General features: G+C 46.2%; 1 protein-coding gene across 1 annotated transcript in view; it reads left to right on the plus strand.

The window, feature by feature from the left end:
* Nucleotides 1-557: 557 nt before the first annotated feature.
* LOC148684525 (cadherin-related family member 4-like) overlaps nt 558-18,335 on the plus strand; it is a 60,015-nt gene continuing 42,237 nt past the window's right edge. Inside the window, exons 1-4 of the mRNA XM_088676874.1 lie at nt 558-646; nt 8,196-8,309; nt 10,047-10,159; nt 18,175-18,320. Coding sequence (XP_088533000.1) covers nt 10,056-10,159; nt 18,175-18,320 — 250 coding nt within the window. The 5' untranslated portion in view covers nt 558-646; nt 8,196-8,309; nt 10,047-10,055. The remainder of the gene's footprint in view (nt 647-8,195; nt 8,310-10,046; nt 10,160-18,174; nt 18,321-18,335) is intronic.

Consider the following 18,335-nt stretch of genomic DNA (forward strand, 5'->3'; position numbering starts at 1 on the left):
AACTTCATAGCCAGTGAAACAAATGTAATAAACCTCATTTCTGAATGCAGCCATAAAGATGCTGAACTATCACTGCCAAGAGGAGGACATTTCATGGCCTAGTATAGGTGGGAGGTCAGGAGTAGCATTTTATTTTGCCTGGGGTGCAAAAATGCTGAAGCCTTGCTCTGTGTACAAACATCTGTTTTTCTTGGCTAGCTGGGAAATCTTGTGAGGTAGGATTTTAGTGCTAAAGGTCTGGCTTCACAGCGCGATTTAGCTTGGTCTCACTAGAGAATAGCCTAGCTCTGCTCCATTTTCCTTTCAGTTAGAGCTTCTAAATTCCTTATTTATTATTGTGTCAGTGGGATGCTCACCTGCTATTGATCTTACACAAGGACAGCATAGCCTTAGACTGGGCCTATTATTTGCAAGGAATCTATGTTTTTCCTGCTCCCCCCTTGCAAATGTGTATAGACGATTTCTACATTCAAATAAACCATTTATGGCTGTTACACAAATTCTGTTTGCCTGACCTATTTTAATGGGTCTGCTTTGTTATTCTTATTGCCCAGGCATTTCTGTATCAGTTCCTGAAACGTTTCCCGCTGCCCCAGCTGTCTACACAGTTCTGGCAAGAGATCCAGACCCAGGCGAAGAAATCGAAGTATGTGGATAAGGGGTGTTCCAGAAATGTTTTAGTCAGGGAATGGAGTATGCCACAGTAGAAACCTGCCTCTACTAAGTTCTCAATATCCTACAAATGCAACTTTATATATCTGGGTTCATAATGCAGAACTCGAGATTGCAATCCCCCCCCCTTTTGCTCGAGGAACTTCCAAGTTCCAAGTACATGACTATTCACAAGTAAGTCTCGTTGGTTTTAATGGTGAGGAATGAGGATGTGTGAAATTCAATTCACTTCACATTTAAAGGTGAACTTGCCAAATCAGCATTTTCCAAAACAATCTGTGAACCAAAATGCAGCTAACCTTTGAAATTTGCACTTCTCTGAATTTTGCGCTGCAGTTTTCCAGGCTAGTCATATGTACAAAAATGCATATACTATGGTAAAATGTTTAGATAAATGCATACATTCATGAAAACAACATACACCATGCATTATATTAAGGAACATTATTTGCAAAACTGTGTAAATTAGGCAACATTGCATGGAGAAAAGTGTCTAGTAGGATAAATTCACTCTAAAATGCTGGTGAATTTTCACAACTTTTTTAAAAAAAACTGCAAACTGATTTAGAAATTTGGGGAAACAAGAAACTTAAATTGTCATATTTGCCCATCCCTTGTCACAAATAAGTGAGTATATGATTCCAGCCTTGGTAAAGTAATACTTCCAAAAAATCATGGGTTTTTTGAAGTGGTCTCAAAGTTTTTCAAACATTTGGTTTGGGTTAAAGAAGATCTGGTCCTAAGAAAAGCTGTATTGGACTGGATCAACAGTCCATGTAGCCCAGTCCTCTTCTTTCCAGCAGTAACCAGCAAGATGCCTCTGGAAGTTTGCAAGCAGGGCATGAAGAATAGGGAATCAATCAATCAATCAATCAATATTTTATTACGGCCAATGACCAGCACACACATATAAAACATAAAACAATCTAACATATATTCTAGAAATATAGACTATTAACATTTGAATAGGGAATATTCCTGGGCCAAGTAAGGTGGTTTGTAGCTAGGGTTGCCAGACTCAATAGAGGACAGGACTTCTGTGCCTTTAATTGCCCTGCTCTCTTTTGAGTCTGGAAACCTTAAAGAGAAACCAGCAGACCCTTTGCTTGGAAATTAAACAAAGGGTCTGCTGGTTTCTCTTTAAGGTTTCCAGACTCAAAAGAGAGCAAGGCAATTAAAGGCACAGAAGTCCTATCCTCTATTGAGTCTGGCAACCCTATTTGTAGCCTTGTACTCGAAGACATTCCCATTAAAGTGCAGATGGTTTTTCTTTTGTTTTGCTATTACCGGTACTCCAAATAGCCATTCTAACTTTTTATGTGACCTTCTGGGCATTTGAAGCTGCTTCAATGATTCTTCTCAGTGGTATATTTAGTATGTTCAAGGTGGCACAGATGATGCTCCCCATTTTATCCTCACAACAATGCTGTACAGTATTGTGGGTTTTGCTGAGAGATGGTAACTGGCCCAAGGTGAGCTTAATAGCCGAGTCTCCCGGGTCCTAGTCTAGTACTATAACCATTACAACACATTGGTATCTGAAGAAGTGTGCATGCACACGAAAGCTCATACCAAAATAAAAACTTAGTTGGTCTTTAAGGTGCTACTGAAGGAATTTTTTTATTTTACTTCGATCCAGACCAACACGGCTACCTACCTGTAACCATTACAACACACTGGATGTAGGCAGGAGAGTCCTTTTATTTGAAGTAGTCTCTAGTGGAAGATTAACCTCTGAGAGCCCTTCAAAAAGAGAACTTTCACCTGTAAAATAAGACAGATGGTTACCTATACCTGCCCTCCCACATGGGACTATTATCTGACTAAAGATCAAATAGATCTAAACATCAAAAAGATCAAATAGATCCCAAGCATCATTGAAAGACCTTGGGAACAAAAGCCACCCAAAGCACAAGCTGTGAGTCTCAGAAGAGGAGATAACAAAATAAAACAATAGTGCCCTGTAGGGTAATAATTCCCCATATTCCAAATGGTGCTTTGGGGCACTTGTGGAGATTTTGCAAATAATTCTTGCTACTAATAATGCCTGAGTCAATAATTAGCTAAATCTATTTTTATGAAACCAGTCTGCTGAACCTCCCACCTTCTGTGCTCCTTCTCTTGTTGTTCTGATTCTTCCGGTTCCCTTTCTCCTCTGTGTCTCTGAGTCATTCTTCCTGCCTGCTTTCCTGAAGTTCCTCCTTAGTTCCACCTGCACTGATGAAGCAGCAACCCCACTTCACTTTTACAGCCCATTTCCCCTCTTAGAATTTTGAAGTGTCAGGCATAGCTCTAGTGGCTTTAGCCCAAACGTAGCAGAGTTTTCCTGCACAGCGCAGAAGCTAGTTGAGGTGGAAATGACTAGTTGGCTAGACGCAGAATAACTATTTACAGGATTTATTAAAATAAAATAAAAGCAGCAGAGTTTCTGCATACAAAGCAAAGCAAAATAAATCCTCTCTGTCTCTCTCTCTCCAACCATACGGAGCACTCCTACTCCTAACACCCAACCAGAAACAACTGTGCTAGCATTCCTAGATAACAGAGTTCAGTGCTGGTCATTAACCAATCAGAGAGTAGTTTCCAGGCCAGGCAGACCTTGGCTTTCTGCCAAGAGTAAATTGACACTGCCTTGGGTTAATTGTATGAAGCAAGAATCTGTAAGTTTCCCATGAGAACCAATTAACAGAAACTGAACACTTAGCAGACAAGCTGCAAACAATAGACTTCATGGATCCCTGCTGAAGCATTCTGCTTATGATTGGAGAGTTTCTAGTGCCACACGACCACTAAGAAAAGGAGAGGAAAATGTTGATTATAGTCAGACTATATCCTTGTGTTCACATGCTCCGGTTTTCCAGTGCTATTGGCTGTAAGAAGCCTAATTCTGAGATATAAATTATCAGCTGAATAGAAAGACATTGTCATTCATCCATCACTAGAGGATAGTATGGCATATTAAGCCCTCTTGTTTGGCAATTAACTGTTTATTCTGAGATAGTGGATTTGTTTAGCTCTTCTTCCACAAGCTGATTTGTTTTAAAAACACAATATTTTATTACATGAAGGTCAAGGGTGTTTGAAAGAGAGGGTAAAAGGATAGGGAACAAATTATGCGTTGGACTAAGATAAACATCCTAGCCATCGTTTTTGCACCACAAGTATTCCTTGGCATTCTCTTTTCGTTTCAAACAACTGAAAGTATGCATTGCGGGGGGTGGGGGTGGGGGATAGTTCTGGTTTTGCAAACAGAAGGAAAAGAAGTGATTTCTGTGATTCTACTGAAATTGCAGTTTGCAACTAATTACATAAGCATAACCATTAGTACTCAACAGCAAACAAAACTGAAGGTGAATTGTTCAAGTGCTCTTCCTTCTCTTGCAAATACTTCCTTTGGAAGCCCTGAAAATGGAAAGGAATAAAATTCTCTGGCTAGCCAATTAAAACCTCTCTTGAGAACATTAACAACTTTTGTATTTTAGTGTTTCAAACATGCTTTGTGAGTCTAAACCAGGCATCCCCAAACTTCGGCCCTCCAGATATTTTGGACTACAATTCCCATCATCCCTGACCACTGGTCCTGTTAGCTAGGGATGATGGGAGTTGTAGGCCAAAACATCTGGAGGGCCGCAGTTTGGGGGTGCCTGGTCTAAACTGTAGTCTGGATAATTTGTCCTGATGGTAGAAAATTAAATTGTGTGTTGAACACAAGAGCATTCTAGATATTTCATATTAGTTCCCCCCTACACACAGGGGAGGGGAGCCCTTTTGGCCAGCTGGACCACATCTTTACACACACACCCCAGACACCAGATGGCAAAGCGGTGGCAGTGGCAGGAGGGTTCTGCCTGGTCAGCATGTTTCCCACCGTGAAGACATTGGTGAAGCAGGACCCATCAGGATTGAACTCTTTCATCCTGCTCTCCACAGGAGGCTGAGCAGGATTTAACCCTCCACTCACCCGTTGATAGTAGCAGGCACTGCTGCTAGTAGGATTCAGAGTGTGTCTTTTACACACACAGAACAAGAAGGAGAAAATGACTTGGGTGAGAGTATTCACTTTTTAAAAAATCTCATTTTCCTGGTCTTTCTCAATGCAAAGATTTTTAAAGTGACTTGGTCTTTGTCAGTGGCCCATCAGAATAAAGTAAAATAAAAATAAGGGGACCCAGGTGGCGCTGTGGGTTAAACCATAGAGTCTAGGGCTTGCTGATCAGAAGGTCGGTGGTTCGAATCCCTGCAACGGGGTGAGCTCCCGTTGCTCGGTCCCAGCTCCTGCCCACCTAGCAGTTCGAAAGCACATCAAAGTGCAAGTAGATAAATAGGGACCGCTCCGGCGGGAAGGTAAACGGCGTTTCCGTGTGCTGCTCTGGTTTGCCAGAAGCAGCTTTGTCATGCTGGCCACATGACCCGGAAGCTGTCTGCGGACAAACGCTGGCTCCCTCGGCCTATACAGCGAGATGAGCGCTGCACCCCAGAGTCGGACATGACTGGACCTGATGGTCAGGGGCCCCTTAACCTTTACCTTTCAAATAAAAACATTGAAAGGATTATTCATATAATATCAGGGGAATGGGAGTGTTTTTGGTAGGAAATGTAATTTATTCAGAAATGTAATTTATAATTGAAAGAGAAGGTTTTATTTAATTACTTACATATATATATATATATATATATATATATATATATATATATATATATATATATGATGGGCCTGTAGTCTGTGTGTAGGAAGAAGCCTCTGTTACTAGACACCCTAAAACTATGCTTGGGACTGGCTATGAGTCATGATGGTTAAATTAAATCTTCATGCTCAGAAGTAGTATGCCACAAAATCCCAATCACGGGGGCAAACTATGATGGTTGTTGCCTTCCTGTCTTTCTTGAGATGTTCCTGGAGACATCTAATTTGCTGTCCAACACTCATCTCTATTATACCACACAATATTTCATGTGCATATTACATTTTTCAGCTTTCAAATTCCAAAAATGAGGGGAGCTAAAAAGTTGTAATGTGACTTGGAAATTCAAAATATATTTTGGTTAAATCAATATAATTGAGTTTTGCTAGGTAAGAAAAATGTGTGAAAAATTGCATAGAAATCATCAAAAATGATTTCTTGAATACTTGAAGTATTATTATTATTATTATTATTATTAAGCATTACCTGGCATTTTCAGAAGGTAAAATTTAAATTCTTTGGTTTTCCTAAAGCCGTTTATGTGCTTCTTCATCAAACACAGACTTACTAAGATAAATGTTGTCCAATCACCAAAATAATACAGTAGAAGATTTGAAATCCTCATGCACAAAAATATGTTTTTAATGACGTCTCATTGAAGATATTTGCACAAATTCAATTTCACCCCCTAAAATGACACACTAAATTGTGTCAGAAGCTGAAGAATGTGCATGTCCTATGCTGCCAACCCCTAGGGGCCTGAGGTGCCTTGCCCCTCCAACAAAATATTTAAGGGGCTGCCCCTCAAAGTTGATGGGCATTGCCATTCAAATTGTGCATGCACCATATCATGTGATCAATCATGTGGGGTGGGGCTTACCCGCCCCCCTATTTTATTCAAGTTGGCATCCCTGCAGCACAGAATGGGAAGAGGATGATCCCATAGAGGGGCCCCTTCACTAAGGGGGAGAGAATTGAAGACCAATAACATTATTCCCCAATAACATGATTCCCCTCGATTCCCCCCATGCCTTCCCCACAGCAGGCTTATTCCATCTTCCCACTGCCCACACCAGCTCCTTCTGGGGAGGAGGCGGCATGTGAACATGCGACAGTTTCTGTACACTTGGAGGGGGAAGGACAATTCTCAGAGATGCTACTATCAACCCCTTGATCTTGAAGGAGTGAGAAACCAAGGCAGAAGAGGGGGCAACACCCAGTAAGGGGGGGCAAATGCCTGAAAAACACCCCTTCCATATTTAGAGACAGAGGAACAGTGAGGTTGATTAAGCTTTCTGAAAGCTAGAGCACAGCCTGGTAATCGGAGTAGTAAAAGAGACAATTAGCCCCTATTCTTTACTACACACTTCAGAATAGGGACTTGTCTTTGCGTAATGCCTGGAATGCCTCGAGGGGCTGATGTACCAAAGCTTTCTCTCAATAAAAGATAATGGGAAAACCTTAATGAGTCTCGGCTCAGTTGCTGGAGGGGAGGACGTCAAATGTACTTTAGCACTGCTGTGTAGGGAACTGCACAGCTGTTAGTTTTTTAAATTTTAGTTTCTAGCTTTTTAGTTTTAAAATTAATGTTTATTCTTGAACTATGGGGAACTTTGGCACAAGCCAAAACCAAGGACCCAGCTATACAGATGCAAATATAACATTGTGTGTTTTAAGTGCATTATGCAAATGTGACACTAAATGGAGATGGTGAGCTTATGGCAAATCCAATATAATTTTCAAAACACTTTTAAAAAAAGCATTTTCACAGCAGGGTTTTTTTTTTTTATGTGTGTCTAGATTCCACCCTAGTGTCCTTAAAGCATGCATGTTTGGTACAATGGGAAACTCAGGGGATACAAATTGATCTTTGTATATGAGTTGCTTGGTTCCCTCAAATTCCATGGAGGGCTCTTCCTGTCTAAAATCCCAAATCCACCCCCAACCTTCTCCCCCCCCCCGAAAAATGGGTAATCCATGTTCCTGCTGCAGAAACTGTTCAGATGTCTTATTCGTTTCCCTAATTCCACAAACCAATGCTGCAAAAGTACTATATGAATCAGGCAGCAGTGAGATAATTTCTGGTCCAGTTTTATATCAAGGCCTGTATCAAAGCCTGATCTCTTCACACTGACAAAGAACATTCTCTGCTAGCAGACTCATGAACCCTCTGCATGGTGAGGGGAGACAAATGCCAGGTGGTATGGGTTATATAATCATTTGACTGCTCCTGAAATTTTAATCCTGCAGTCGACAAAGGTGAAACTACTATAAACATGGGTCCCCCATCTGCGTATAATTACATCCGCTTTCCATTTCAGAGCAAACACTCAACGGTTGTTCCATAACAGCCAAGAGGCATGCCAAGTTTTCTCTGTTCTGTGGACTAGAGGCATCTAACCTGGATGACCCGGGTGTGTAGTGACTCTCATCCCCTCAAAATCTGGGGAACAGATTTCGTCTACTGGCATTTGATTTCAAACGGTAGAGGGCACAAATATGATCCAGATTTTCTCCTGATTAATAAATCTGAGGATTTAGGGAGCCATAAAAATATTATGACTTATGCACATACAGCCCATTATTAAAAATGAATGGGATAGTATAAAGAAATAATTTAGAAACTTACAACTGAGGATTCAGCAACCCTCATGAAGTTTATCTGATGTTTAGAATTGGATGAGTGGAAAGGCTTAGTTTACATAAACTGTGCTCATCTGATAAATGTCAACTTGCAGTGTGTTCTTTTCGGTGCTCTTTAAAACATCACACACAAAAAGCATGCAAGGCTACTTTGTCCTTTTCTATCTTTTAACTGTTCCCCCCCCCTTTCTTCCTCAGTTTTCTATTAGCTATTCTTCAGCTAACAGCACAACTTATTTTGCACTGGATCCAGCAAACGGTGGGATTTATCGAAGAGCTGAAGCAGCTCTGGATTATGAAGCAGACCCTAAAGTAAGGTTACCCAGATACGGATCCATTGATAATGCTCAGAACTGATGTTTGTTCTTAGGTGGTATATTTCCCACCATTTTAGGTTTTGTCCCCAAATGAATTGTACAGTGCTCATTGGCTCAGATACATAGGGAGATTGATCTATGTGATATGGGAGAAAATTCTATCATCATCTATCTATCATCTGCCTGCCTACCTATCTCTGCATTCTAATGCAATCCTTGGCACCCCAGAGAGGGCTGGGAAAGATCAGTCTGAAGCATTGGATCACTGCTGGTAGGCTGTGTAATTAATATTGAGACGGATGAAGTAGGAGTCTGATTTGGTATAAAGCGATGGTTCCCAAAACCTGTCCCCCATGGACCACCGGAAAATTGCCAAGGCAGACCACTAACTGATTTTTCTGCCTGTTGTAGCAATTTCACTAGATGCTGTATGATTTTTAATTTTAATTTTATTGCTTTAATTTATTGTAATGTATTTTATTTTATTACATTATTATACATTATTTTATTTTATTACATTATTATAGAATTCAAGTTCCAATACGACAAGATATAATACCAGAAATAAAAGTAGCCATAAAAATACAATTAAGGATCAATATGAATATTCAATGCAGGCATGCCACAGACCACCTGAATGAAACTCATGAGCCATGGGTGGTCCATGGACCATATTTGGGAATGCCTGGTATAAGGGCTCTTTCTATGATCCTAAAGAACCAGAAGAATATCACCTAGCATTGTCTTGCACAACTTGAGAATGGAAGCAAGCTTTACATTGAAACAATTTGTGTAGAACCCAAAGGTTTGGTTCACGGGAGCAGAACTTCTCTCAAGGGATGAGAAGCGAGGTGATTCTCACTGATGATGATGACGATGATGATGATTTATTACATTTGTATACTGCCCTATACCCATAGGTCTCAGGGTGGTTTACAAGATAAAATCACAATATAAAAAGACAGAATGCATAATCAAAATAAAAACAAAATGATTGTTCCTACATCCTCCTGAAAATCCACTCTGGAGGGCAAGAGGATCCTCTGGAACAATGTAGGAGGTGGGAAGGGGGGACAGTAGGAAGGGGAACCGGTAAAATTCACCTCCCCAGGGGGAGCCTGTGCTGGGTCAAACTCCATTCTGCTAGTAGAAGGAGACTTTCTAATCACGGATGGGGATTTCTGGATCCAACCCATACATTTCCTGCAGAAATAGGGAAATTCATTCATTCCACATCAACTGTTCATAGCATTTGCATATTACCCATTCTTCCCACGAATTCCAAGCAGCGTACCTTATATGTCATCCAGCACTAGTCTCTCAACAACCCAAGAGAGCAGCAGAAATCTTGAAACGTCTGATTAGCTAAAGGTCACTTTGTGGTTTTCACATCTGCTGAGCAGGGATCTGAATCCAGTTCTTGCTGGCTCAAGTTCAGTATTTTGTCTACCCCTTATATCACACTTGCACAATGTGTATTCAGGTATCCAGCTGCCTGCCTTTCCTAACTTGGAAACAAAAGTTTGGAACAAATGATGTAAATAAATTAATAATAATAACAACAACAACAACAACAACAACAACAATTTATTTATACCCCGCCCATCTGGCCGGGTTCCCCCAGTCACTCTGGGCGGCTTCCAACAAAATATTAAAATACAGAAATCCATCAAACATTAAAAGCTTCCCTAAATGCAGAATACTAAGAATTTATGAATGTCGTTGATTTTAGCATTTCCGGATGGTGGTTGCTGCCAAAGAGAAAGAAAAAGCAAGCCCTGCGTCGTGTACTGGAACCATAACTATCAGTATCCAGAATGAAAATGACGAGTCTCCTGTTTTTAGGTAAGCCTTTTCTGTGCTTTCTCCTTTGGCTTATGATAAGTTCATAGTTACATTTGGAGGTGTAAGAATTAGGAAAGTATCTACTTAATAAAGTTCGTGTGAATAAGAGAAATGTATTTGAAAGCACGAGTATCATACCAGAATGCTGACCAGAGAACAAAGATGTCTGCCATTGTACCTGTCACGGTGGCTGGAGAAGGCTACTTCAGAGTAACGACTCTACACAGCTCTGCATTTTATGGTTTTATTGGTGCTGAGTATTTACAGTGCTAATGGCAGTGCTATTTACAAAGACCCATCTGTTTAGCTTGAATCAGAACCTCCCAGTGGCTTTTGGCGCGTTTTGCGCCAACATAATAACTTGGGGAGACCCATCCTCTTCCCCCGACGCCTTTTGCGAAGTTCCGGAGTTGGGGGGACTGGCCTGCCCCCCTTCCTTTCCCCTTCCTGTCCCACCTGGGACGATGGCTCTCTTTCCCTGCCAGAGCCTTGGAACCCACTTCCTGTTTCCCCACTTGAGCTGGAGCTTTCCTTCTTTTCAGCCTCGCTCGGGTCTGGGCTGGAACTCAGGAGGGGAGGGGCTTCGCGATTTCCCTTGCCCCTCACATCCATTCCCCTCCCAGGCCCCCCTTCTCCCCTCCCTAGAGGCTGCTCGGGTGTCAGTGGTGACTGAAAACCTAGAAACTCCGTGCTGTCCGATCCGGTTGGTGTGAACACCTCCCCCCAGTCCCTCTGTCTCCCTCCTTCCTCCTGTGAAGAGGGAAATCCCAAAAAGTCTGTGGCCTCAGAACTGGTGGGGGTGAAAATCTGCTGCCAGTCCACCTCGTCCTCTGACTGAGTGGACCTCGGAACTGCCCATATCTCCTCCTCCGTGTCCTCAAACTCTGCTTCCCATCTCCATGGTGAACTGCTTTCCCCTCCTGTGTTTCCTCCTCCTCCCATTCCCGTTCCATGTGCCAGGGCTTGGGCCTGTGTGGGAAGAGGGCGTAGAATTCTTCCACTAAGAATTCCTCCTGTATCTGAGTGGCTGGGATCCACTCATTTTGGGATGGCGGGGCGTCCTCCCATGCCATGAGGTACTCCAGGCCCCCCACCCCCCTTCGTGAATCAAGGATGGCCGTTGCTTCATTGAGTGGCTCCCTGCCTCCCCCCTCCCCCCCTCCCTCGGGGGTCTGTGCGCTGTCTCGGAACCTGCTACTTTCCCTGTACGGAGACAGCAGCGATCTATGAAACACTGGGTGTACCCTCATGTCCTCTGGCAGTGCCAGCCTGAATGCCACCGGGTTTACCTGCTGCGTGACCGTGAAGGGGCCCAACCTTCTGGGTGCCAGCTTTTTGCACCTCCCTCTGGTGGGCAGGCCCTCCGAGGACAACCAAACCTTGTCCCCCACCCTGATGACCTCCCCCGGTCGCCTGTGGTGATCTGCCCCCTTCTTGTACGCTTCCTTGGCCCTCTCCAAGTGCTCTCTGAGCTGCTGGTGCACTGTCTCCAGTTCCTCTGCCCAATCCTCTGCCTGTGGGCCCTCCTCCTCCTCCTCCCCCTCCCTCTCCGGGAAAGATCTGAGGTCGCGCCCGTAGTTGGCCTTAAAGGGCGACACCCCTGTGGAGACGTGCACCGCATTGTTGTAGGCAAATTCTGCCAGTGGCAGGCGATCCACCCAGTCCGTTTGCCTCTGGCTGACGTAACATCTCAGGTACTGCTGCAGAATGGCGTTGACCCGCTCCGCCTGTCCATTGGTCTGTGGGTGCCGAGCCGTCGACAAGCTGACCTCCACCTGCAGGAGGTTCATGAGCCGCCTCCAGAACCTGGAAACAAATTGGCGGCCTCTATCCGAAATAACTCTTAAAGGTAATCCATGCAGTCTGAATACGTGGTCAACAAACAGTTTGGCTGTCTCTTCTGCAGAGACCGCCCTGGCACACGGTATAAAATGGCACATTTTGGACATGAGGTCCACCACCACCAACACTGCGGTCTTGCCTCTGGACGACGGCAGGTCGGTGATGAAGTCCATGGACACTACTTCCCACGGCCTGTGCGGTGTGGCTAATGGCTCCAGCAACCCTGCTGGTGGTGCTCTGACCACCTTTGCTCGCTGGCAGGTGTCACAGCCCCTTACATAGTCCCGAACATCCTCCCGCACCCCTGGCCACCAGAAGTGTCTCATGACTAGGTGAGCGGTTTTGTCCCTTCCAAAATGACCCGCCGTCGGGTTGTCGTGCATCTGCTTGAGGACCTTACCTCTGAGCTGGTTGGTGGGCAGGTACAGGGCTCCCCTGTAAAAAAGCAACCCCCTCCTTTCCTCAAAGTCTCTTGCCTGCTCCCTCCCCCCTCGCAGCTCTCTGAAGATGCGGGTGGCAAACTCATCTGCTGCCGTCAGTGCTGTGAGTTCTGCCTCGCTCACCACTGCTGCTCCGCAGGACCATGCTGATGGGGGGAAAATGTGCCGGGGTGCTGGTGGCAACTCCTCTTCCATGTACTCTGGCTTGCGGGAGAGGGCATCCGCCCTGACGTTCTGCTCCCCCGGTATGTGGTGGATGGAGAAGTTGAAGTGCGAGAAGAACTCTGCCCACCGTATTTGCCGCTGGTTGAGCACCCTGGCTGTTCTCCAGAACTCCAAGTTCTTGTGGTCCGTGCACACCTGAATGGGATGCTTAGCGCCCACAAGGAAGTGTCTCCAATGCTGGAACGCAGCGTGGATCGCGAGAAGCTCCTTATCAAACACCGTGTAGTTGCGCTCTGGCTGGGTCAGCTTTCTGGAGAAGAAGGCACAGGGTCTCCACTCTCTGTTGGCATCCAGTTGCAGCAAAATGGCGCCCAAAGCTCTGTCTGAAGCATCGGCTTCAACGCGTAGGGGCGCATCCTGCACCACGTGGAACAGGTTCTGGTCGGAAGCGAACACCCTCTTGAGGCTTTCGAACGCTGCTTGCGCCTCTGGTGTCCACCTGAACTTCTGCTTGCCTCTCAGGCAGTCCGTGATGGGAGCCGTAACGCGAGAGAAGTTCTTGATGAACTTCCTGTAGAAGTTGGCGAAGCCTAGGAGGCGTTGGGCATCTTTGCGGGTCCTGGGGCTGTGCCAGTCCAGGATGGCCTGCACCTTGTCCTTGTCCATCGCTAGGCCCTTGTCTGACAGCTTGTAGCCCAGGAAGTCCACCTCCCTGGTGTGAAACTTGCATTTCTCCAGCTTCACATACAGGTGGTTCTCCTTCAGGCGCTGCAACACCTCCCTGACATCTTTCACATGCTGCTCGGGGTCATTGGAGTAAATAAGGATGTCATCCAGGAAGACCAGGCATTTCTTGAAGAGGAGGGACCCCAGGACGTGGTGCATGAAGGCCTGGAAGCATGCTGAGCCCCCTTGCAAACCGAAGGGCATCACCAGATATTCAAAAGAGCCCAGCGGCGTGAACATCGTGGTCTTCCACTCATCGCCTTCCCGGATTCTGATCAAGTTGTACGCCCCCCTCAGGTCGAGCTTGGTGAAAATCTTGCCCCTGCGTGCCGCTGTCAGCAGATCATCCACTCTGGGCATTGGGAAAGCCACCGGTTCCGTCATGGAATTGAGCCGTCTAAAATCCACCACCAGACGGCGCTGTTGCGTGTCTTTCTTGTCCACCCAGAAGACCGGGCTGCCTCCTGCTGCCTTGCTTTCTCTGATGAACCCCCGCTTGAGGTTCTTGTCGATGAACTCCCTCAGATCCTCCAGTTCCTGATCTGACATGGAGTACAGCTTGGCTGGGGGTAGCGTGGCCCCTGGCACCAGGTTGATCTGACAGTCAAAGGACCTGTGCGGGGGTAGGTGGTCGGACTCCGCTTCGCTGAAGACCTCCTGTAGGTCCCAGTACGGTTTGGGTATTGCCTCACCCCCTGTGATGTGCATGGTGGCCACTGTGGCGATGGGAGGCCCCTTCCCTGGTTGGCGCTGCATGCAATGTTCCAGACAAAAGTCCGAGCCAAACGTGATGCATCTCTGGTGCCAACTGATGGAGGGGTCATGGCGCGCCAGCCAGCTCATGCCTAAGACAATGGGGGGGTCGGAGATGGTGGTGACGTTGAATGCCAGTGTCTCTGAGTGTCGCCCCACCGCCATTCTCATGGGGGGGGTCTGGTGGGTGATGGCCCCCCCCAGCAACTCCCTGCCATCTATGGTGGAGACGTGCAGGGGGAAATCCAGCTGCAGAAGTTGGATTTGGTGCTCTTCTGCAAAGTTTCTCGAGAAGAAGTTCGCCGAGGCACCACTGTCAATTAACGCGAGTACCGTCAGGGGATAGCCATTTGGGAGCGTTAGCGTCACTTCTAGAACCACCCCTGCCCTGGGGGGGGGGGTGGGCTGTCGCTGCTCCTCGCTGTGCGGGTGGGCGGGTTGGGGCCGGTTAGTGCTAACTGTGCCTGGCTGCTGCCCCTTGTCTCCTGCAGCCAGGCTGTCTCGTTTCCCTGCTGTGGTGCTGCTTCAGTGGGGGAAGGCACAACCGTTCCCGCCCTTCCTTGCCACTCCCTGCAATGAGGGCAGTCCCTGACGCGATGCTGGGGGGAGTTGCAGAGAAAGCAATTCCCGCCTCTTCCGTCCTTGCGTCTTGGCGCCGCCGGGGTTTGAAAAGCCCCCGCGCGCGCTCCACCGATCTCCATCGGTTCCGGCTCTGAGTTCGGTCTGGGCGGGACTAGGGGTGGGCCCTGGGGTGGGGTTTGGTAATGTGGTCTGTCCTGGGAGCGTGGGAACCAAGGCTTTGCTGCGCGCGTCGTTTGTTTGTCATTCCATCTGGATTCCTGCCTCACCCCCACCGCTAGCGCCGCTTTGCTTAACTCATCCATCGTCCGCTGTTTCGGACCTCTCGCTAGTTCATCCTTAACGTCTGAGTGCAACCCCAGGTAGAAGGCTGATTTCACTGGCTCACTGTGCAAATCCCACCCCAGTTTGTGCACTAGCATGGTGAATCTCGCCCAGTAGTCTCGAACTGTCGATTTCCCTTGTGTTAAGTTGTGAAGCTGCTCTTTTGTGGCTTCCATCTCCGAATCACTAGCATACATGATTTTTAACGCTTCTAAGAAGAGTTTTGCATTCTTTATGCAATTATTTTTTTGCGCGATGAGCGGTCTGACCCATTCTCTGGCAGCCCCCGTCAAATGCTCTATGATAAAGGAGACTCTGTGCGCGTCATCTGGGAACTCTGCCGCATGCAGTTCCAGCGCATAGTTTATTTCCGTCTCAAAGCCTAGGTACTCTCTCGGGTCGCCGCTAAACTTGGTGACTAGGCTCTGTCCCCTCCTCACTTGGACTAGCTGGGGCTGGGGCACCCCCCCACCTCTTGCAGTCTTTTCCTCATCCAGTTTTTTCTGTAACTCCACCACCATCACCCTGAGTTGCTTCTCAGTCTCATCTTTCGCTCTCACCTGCTCTGCCAGTTTGTTCAGCTCCGCCCGCGTTGCTTGTGCTTCTTCCTGAGCTGCAAGTAATTGCTGGTGTGCCTGCGTTGCCAGGGTCTGTGCGTTCCGCAATTCCTGTGCTGTGGCCTCGGCTTCCAGCCTCCACTGCTCAGCTTCTTGCGCACTCATCGCTGCCGCTCCAAAATAGCCAGAAAGACTGGGAGGTTGCTGTCACGGTGGCTGGAGAAGGCTACTTCAGAGTAACGACTCTACACAGCTCTGCATTTTATGGTTTTATTGGTGCTGAGTATTTACAGTGCTAATGGCAGTGCTATTTACAAAGATCCATCTGTTTAGCTTGAATCAGAACCTCCCAGTGGCTTTTGGCGCGTTTTGCGCCAACATAATAACTTGGGGAGACCCATCCTCTTCCCCCGACGCCTTTTGCGAAGTTCCGGAGTTGGGGGGACTGGCCTGCCCCCCTTCCTTTCCCCTTCCTGTCCCACCTGGGACGATGGCTCTCTTTCCCTGCCAGAGCCTTGGAACCCACTTCCTGTTTCCCCACTTGAGCTGGAGCTTTCCTTCTTTTCAGCCTCGCTCGGGTCTGGGCTGGAACTCAGGAGGGGAGGGGCTTCGCGATATCCCTTGCCCCTCACAGTACCCTTGGTGGCAAAGTGTACCATTTGTGATGTAGATTTGGTTGGGTTTGGTACCTGATCGTGTTGGAAATACTCCTAGTGGTGTAGCCTTATCAGCTACTAAGGGTCCTTTAAGTTGTGCCCAGGCAAGGACAGAGAAGTCAACAAGACTCCAAGGGTTGAATTCAGAGAAAGAATTTAATTTCTTATTAATAAGAGACTCCAGGTGATCAGCTCACGACAAGAGTAGAGAAACACAAATTGCAAAGCTTCTTATACACTTCTTGGGCTCCTTTCCCCCTCCTCTGCAAATGTGCACATGCAAGGGGGTCACAAGTACATATATGGATCTTCCTGTGTCCGGTCCTGTGCATAAACACATGCTGACTCATGCTGCCCCGGTAGCATCCTCACTCAGCCTTGAGTAAGACTATGCGTCAAGGATAGCAGTTTCCAGCGTCAGCGTCAGGCTGGCAGTACATCCGCTGATAAACCTCTCTGCCTCTCATTCTGTGTTCCAGACAAGGTCAGCTCTTAGCCTTGATAGCGAGTCTCACTGTTACATTGCACTTTAACACAGAGAGGCATAGAGGCAAAGAGGAAAGCATTTTTAAGAAGCATTTTAGGAGGAATATTGGGGGGGGCAATGCAAACTATAGGATCAGATCTAGCTCAATAACACAATTGGCAAACCTCTCCCTTCAGTGGTACATAGAAAGATATGGGCTACTGTGGTATTCCTTAAATGATAAAATGGGAGTAGGAAAGGGTTGCTGGTTGGTTTTGAAATAATTAAATAAGCAGTGTTTTAAAAAGAATTGTCACAGTTGTTTAAAACAGAGGTACTTCCCTCCTTCCAGAACATCAAAGCACCTTGAATAAACATGCAGTTCCTTCAATATCCCTCTTCGAACATCTACAATCCCAGTGGGTCATTGAAGGAAAGGAAAGTGAATAAGGGTTATGAATAAAATATGCATTAGAAACAAAACAAAAGAATCGAGGGAGACATCTTGGATATCCGCTCTCTTCTGAAAGTGAAAAAAGACAGAATTTATTTTGCTCGCAGCTAGCAGAGATGTCAAGATAGATTAACTGTCATCTCAAACGTACATTAAGAAGCAATATTCTTTCGTCCACTACTTTAACAATGTATTCTTTGATGCAGTATTCTTATTGGGAAAATATGGGATTCTGATATCATAATGGTGTGTTCAGTTACCTTGGATTAATAATATCCAGGTAAGTATGTTTAGATGGCTGCCTTCCTTAATGGTCCATGCCATGACCAAGATACAATAAGGTCAGGTTTCAGACTCTGTTATAGACTGTTTCAAGGTGTTATGCAGATTGTAGTATGTTCTAGAACAGGGATTTGTGAGAAACCTTTTGGAACTACATGCCAAGGGAGAGCAGAGCCAACTATGGCCACCTCATGAGAAGAGAAGTCTCCCTGGAAAAGACCCGATACTGGGAAAGATGGAGGGCACAAGGAAAAGGGGACGACAGAGGACAAGATGGCTGGACAGTGTTCTTGAAGCTACAAACATGAGTTTGTCCAAACTGTGGGAGGCAGTGGAAGACAGGAGTGCCTGGCGTGCTCTGGTCCAGGGGGTCACGAAGAGTCGGACACGACTAAACAACACCAACAATGGACTGTGCAACTCTACTGCATGCCTCAGAAACAATGTGGTATATTGTATCTACATTATATGTGGTAGTGGTACATAATGAGGCATGGCTGCCTTTCCAGAATCTTTGCCTCTGCTGTGTACCTTGATGGGGCTGCAGTGAGGTGAGGCAGTAGAGATGGTTGTCCCAGCAGGATGACTTCTACCAATCTGGCACTCCCATTGGTGTGTCCCAGCAGCCTTGATTTCAGCGCCACCCGGTCCCAGCCCTATTGAGCTAAGCAGCAGTAGTGCTGCTGTTATTGGCCACCTCTACACATTGTGCATATTTTAACCAACAGTGATTTGGGTTAAAGTCTGGAGCAGTCTTTCCTTTCCCCACAGGAATTCATCTGGAATTCATATTACTATTTTGGAAGATCTGCCTTTCGGGACATCGGTGGCAAGACTGGTTGCAGTGGACAGAGATATAGGGGACAGAGTCTACTATGAATTTGTGGGCAGCTACAGAGGTTTTGCTATTGATTCTGGTAAGGTAGGATCAT

Source organism: Zootoca vivipara, chromosome 9 (assembly GCF_965207765.1).
Source record: "Zootoca vivipara chromosome 9, rZooViv2.hap1.1, whole genome shotgun sequence".
NCBI classification, from domain to species: domain Eukaryota; kingdom Metazoa; phylum Chordata; class Lepidosauria; order Squamata; family Lacertidae; genus Zootoca; species Zootoca vivipara.